General features: G+C 51.4%; 1 protein-coding gene across 3 annotated transcripts in view; it reads left to right on the top strand.

The window, feature by feature from the left end:
* LOC125029583 (phosphoribosylformylglycinamidine synthase-like) overlaps window positions 1-5,000 on the top strand; it is a 35,909-nt gene that overhangs the window by 6,224 nt on the left and 24,685 nt on the right. For all 3 annotated transcript variants that reach the window (XM_047619557.1, XM_047619558.1, XM_047619559.1), the window contains exons 2-5: window positions 2,763-2,916; window positions 3,151-3,321; window positions 3,520-3,661; window positions 4,358-4,508. In XM_047619557.1, coding sequence (XP_047475513.1) covers window positions 2,777-2,916; window positions 3,151-3,321; window positions 3,520-3,661; window positions 4,358-4,508 — 604 coding nt within the window. In that variant the 5' untranslated portion in view covers window positions 2,763-2,776. The remainder of the gene's footprint in view (window positions 1-2,762; window positions 2,917-3,150; window positions 3,322-3,519; window positions 3,662-4,357; window positions 4,509-5,000) is intronic.

Raw genomic sequence — 5,000 nt, 5'->3', positions numbered from 1 at the left:
ACACACACACACACACACACACACACACACACACACACACACACACACACACACACACACACACACACAAGCACGCACACACACGCACAAGCACGCACAAGCACGCACACACGGACACGCTCAAGCACGCATACACACGGACACGCACAAGCACGCACGCACACACACACACACACACACGGACACGCACAAGCACGCACGCGCACACACACACGGACACGCACAAGCACGCACGCACACACACAGGGACACGCACAAGCACGCACACACACACACACACACGGACACGCACAAGCATGCACGCACACACGCACACACACACGGACACGCACAAGCACGCACGCACACACACACGGACACGCACAAGCACGCACACACACACGCACACGCACACACACACGCACACGCACAAGCACGCGCACACACACGGACACGCACAAGCACGCGCACACACACACGGACACGCACAAGCACGCACGCACACACACACGGACACGCACAAGCACACAGCACACACACGGACACATACTGAAAAGACCACAGGCATAGTTAAGTGACTTAACAACAGTGATAACTATGCTGATGATTGTGGCAAAAGCGCCTTTTAAAAATAATTTATGTGGATCTCGCAGTGGCGTGTTGCATTATTAATTATTTTTGATCTGATGATGCGTTCAGATCTTGTTGCAATATTTAAGTGGTTTTCAATTAAGCCTTTAATGTTTTATAATACAGGCGGTTCTGAAATAACAGACGTTTACGAAATCGCTTTGAATTCCACATGTATTTTGATGAAATAAACAACTTGGATACCTGATAAAGTTTACGCTCAAGTTAATTGTAACTTAAGAAATACATCCCTGTAACGCTGTAACTCACAGTCTCACCTATGATATAGCCTTAACTCTTACCCCATGCCTTAATACGTTCACTGATCCTCTTAATGTAGCTCCCTGCAATCCACTGTGAATCGCTGTAACTCACTGCAGCTCCCTCTATCCCCCCACTGCCTTCAACTCCCTCTATCCCCCCACTGCCTTCAACTCCCTCTATCCCCCCACTGCCTTCAACTCCCTCTATCCCCCCACTGCCTTCAACTCCCTCTATCCCCCCCACTGCCTTCAACTCCCTCTATCCCCCCACTGCCTTCAACTCCCTCTATCCCCCCACTGCCTTCAACTCCCTCTATCCCCCCACTGCCTTCAACTCCCTCTATCCCCCCACTGCCTTCAACTCCCTCTATCCCCCCACTGCCTTCAACTCCCTCTATCCCCCCACTGCCTTCAACTCCCTCTATCCCCCCACTGCCTTCAACTCCCTCTATCCCCCCACTGCCTTCAACTCCCTCTATCCCCCCCACTGCCTTCAACTCCCTCTATCCCCCCACTGCCTTCAACTCCCTCTATCCCCCCACTGCCTTCAACTCCCTCTATCCCCCCACTGCCTTCAACTCCCTCTATCCCCCCACTGCCTTCAACTCCCTCTATCCCCCCACTGCCTTCAACTCCCTCTATCCCCCCACTGCCTTCAACTCCCTCTATCCCCCCACTGCCTTCAACTCCCTCTATCCCCCCACTGCCTTCAACTCCCTCTATCCCCCCCACTGCCTTCAACTCCCTCTATCCCCCCACTGCCTTCAACTCCCTCTATCCCCCCACTGCCTTCAACTCCCTCTATCCCCCCCCACTGCCTTCAACTCCCTCTATCCCCCCCACTGCCTTCAACTCCCTCTATCCCCCCCACTGCCTTCAACTCCCTCTATCCCCCCCACTGCCTTCAACTCCCTCTATCCCCCCCACTGCCTTCAACTCCCTCTATCCCCCCCCCACTGCCTTCAACTCCCTCTATCCCCCCCACTGCCTTCAACTCCCTCTATCCCCCCCACTGCCTTCAACTCCCTCTATCCCCCCCCACTGCCTTCAACTCCCTCTATCCCCCCCACTGCCTTCAACTCCCTCTATCCCCCCCCACTGCCTTCAACTCCCTCTATCCCCCCCCACTGCCTTCAACTCCCTCTATCCCCCCCCACTGCCTTCAACTCCCTCTATCCCCCCCCACTGCCTTCAACTCCCTCTCTCCCCCCCACTGCCTTCAACTCCCTCTATCCCCCCACTGCCTTCAACTCCCTCTATCCCCCCCCTGCCTTCAACTCCCTCTATCCCCCCACTGCCTTCAACTCCCTCTATCCCCCCCCACTGCCTTCAACTCCCTCTATCCCCCCCCACTGCCTTCAACTCCCTCTATCCCCCCCCACTGCCTTCAACTCCCTCTATCCCCCCCCCACTGCCTTCAACTCCCTCTATCCCCCCCCACTGCCTTCAACTCCCTCTATCCCCCCCCACTGCCTTCAACTCCCTCTATCCCCCCCCACTGCCTTCAACTCCCTCTATCCCCCCCCACTGCCTTCAACTCCCTCTATCCCCCCCACTGCCTTCAACTCCCTCTATCCCCCCCCACTGCCTTCAACTCCCTCTATCCCCCTACTGCCTTCAACTCCCTCTATCCCCCCACTGCCTTCAACTCCCTCTATCCCCCACTGCCTTCAACTCCCTCTATCCCCCCACTGCCTTCAACTCCCTCTATCCCCCCACTGCCTTCAACTCCCTCTATCCCCCCCACTGCCTTCAACTTCATCTATCCCCCCACTGCCTTCAACTCCCTCCTCCCCCCCCCCCCCCCGCTTTCAACCCCCCCACCGCCCTCAACACCCTCTACCCCCCCCCCCCCCCCCTCCTCCCTTTAATATTGTCATTCCTGTCCAGGCTGAGGAGGAACGATGCCTGTGCTGAAGCTTTACCGAGGGGCGGGCCACGAGGGGGAGGCCACGAGGGTCCTGCTGCAGCGAGTCCAGCAGACGTGTCCCAGCGTGACAGGGCTTCAGCGGGAATACTGTTACTACATTCTGGCGAAGGACGAGTGAGTGAGAGTTGATAGTGATAATGGTAATAGTAATAATGATGATGATTATAATGATAACGATGGTACTATAGAGGAGACAGGTTAAACAACTGCTCTGTTTTATTTGATGATATATAACAATTTTTTTCCCTTTTTTTCATCTATGTTGCACATTCTTACATGCACATGTACGTCTAGAATGATCTTTACTTAAAAAAAACCAAAAAAAAATGACATGGCTCTTCTCCCCAGGACTCGATCGAGTAGCTCAGATGACCTGGAGGGCGTCTTGGGCAAAGAAGGGGCGTGTCATCTCTGGGGCATCTTGGGGGACCACTGGGCAAAGGGCATGGACCTCCACCAGCGCTCCCAGCTGGCCGTCGACGCACCGTCAAAGCAGACCATTGTGGAAATCGGACCAAGGTAATTTCCAGGGGCTTCGGCAGGTGGATTTAATTGAAATGCAAAACCTTGTGTGGGTTAACTTTTTGTGGATTTGTGAAGTCTGTTGCCTTTTTTTATCTTCTTTTTTTTTGTAGCGTAATTTATATTCAGGATAAGCATTTTTCGGATGGATCGTTGCAAATTCTTGATGATCACGTTTCGTTTTCTTATTCAAAGGTTGAGTTTCACAACCGCCTGGAGCACCAACGCCGTCAGCATCTGCCACGCTGCAGGCTTGCCCACCGTCAGCCGACTGGAAAGGGCGCATCGCTACCTATTCACCAGCTCTGAGGAACTGACGTCTGATATCCGACAGAAGGTGAAAGATTTTTTCGCTTTCTGTTTTTCTTATCTCTCTTTATTATATCTTTTCTTGTTTTCTTTCACCGTATCCCCTCACTTTTTAGTCATCACTCTCCTTTTTTTTCGTCGTTCTTTCTTACTTTCAATACCCATGCTCCTACACCACCTGCACTGCGCTTTCGTTTTCCACTTCCTGTACTTCGTTCACGTCCTCGTCTTCCTCTGTCTCTTGACCCTCGCCCTCGTCCTCGTCTTCGTCTTCCTCCGTCTCCTGGTCCTCGCCTCGTCTTCGTCTTCGTCTTCGTCTTCGTCTTCGTCTTCGTCTTCCTCCGTCTCCTGGTCCTCGCCCTCGTCCTCGCCCTCGTCCTCGTCCTCGCCCTCGTCCTCGCCCTCTTCCATCTACTTACTGTACTTCTAAACTTCATTTCGTTGTTTTAATCCTCTTCCTCCTGCCTCCTGTATTCTGCTTTCGTCCTTTCCCACCTCCTTCCTGTACTTCGTTCTCGTCTTTCTCCATCTACTCACAGTACTTCTTCCTCCGTTTTCGTCTTCCTCCTCGCCCTCGGCTTCCCTCACCGTCTGCCTGAACCCTACTCGTCGTCCTCCACGTCCTTCTCCCTTGTTCTTCTCAGTCCTTCAATTCCCCACCCTGTCCCCTCGAAGAACCAACAATTCCCATTAAACCTTCACCTCCTCGGCCTCCTCTTCCCAGATCCTGGCGGCGATACACGACCCCATGACGGAGCAAGAATACAGGACGCCCCTGGAGACCTTCGAGCAGGAGGTTCTGACGGAGGCGTGGTCGGAGGTCGATGTCCTGGGAAGAGGCAAGGAGGCGTTGAAGGAAGTCAACGATGCTATGGGTTAGTGACTGTTTCTGGGTATTGTTTTTGGTTGTGTTGGTAGATGGATTTGCAGTATATGTATGCACAGTATGAATATGCGAATATGAGCTTGTTATATGTATGGATATGTATATATATATATATATATATATATATATATATATACACACATACACACATTTTGGGTGCATGTATGTATATATGTAATGTATGTATGTACGTCTATTTGTGTATGTGTATGGTCTAGTTTTTATATAGGGTCTTTCTCATATGATAATGGGTTTTGACATCCGTGTATGTTTGTGTGTGTATATGTACGTAAAAAGTATGGGCATTCATATGAAGGAAACATGTAATGTATGTGTGTTTGTTAAATGATTTGTATAAAAAATACATTTAATGTGTGTAATGTATGTAATGTGTGTCTTGGACATGGATATTGCTGTAGCATACATGATTGATTATAATGTCTTACCAGAATGATGTTTAACCGTCATTAATTCAAGCAAC

This window comes from Penaeus chinensis, chromosome 10 (assembly GCF_019202785.1).
Source record: "Penaeus chinensis breed Huanghai No. 1 chromosome 10, ASM1920278v2, whole genome shotgun sequence".
Classification (NCBI taxonomy): domain Eukaryota; kingdom Metazoa; phylum Arthropoda; class Malacostraca; order Decapoda; family Penaeidae; genus Penaeus; species Penaeus chinensis.
The sequence above is the reverse complement of the archived record's forward strand: the minus strand, read 5'-3'. Positions and strand labels throughout refer to the sequence as shown.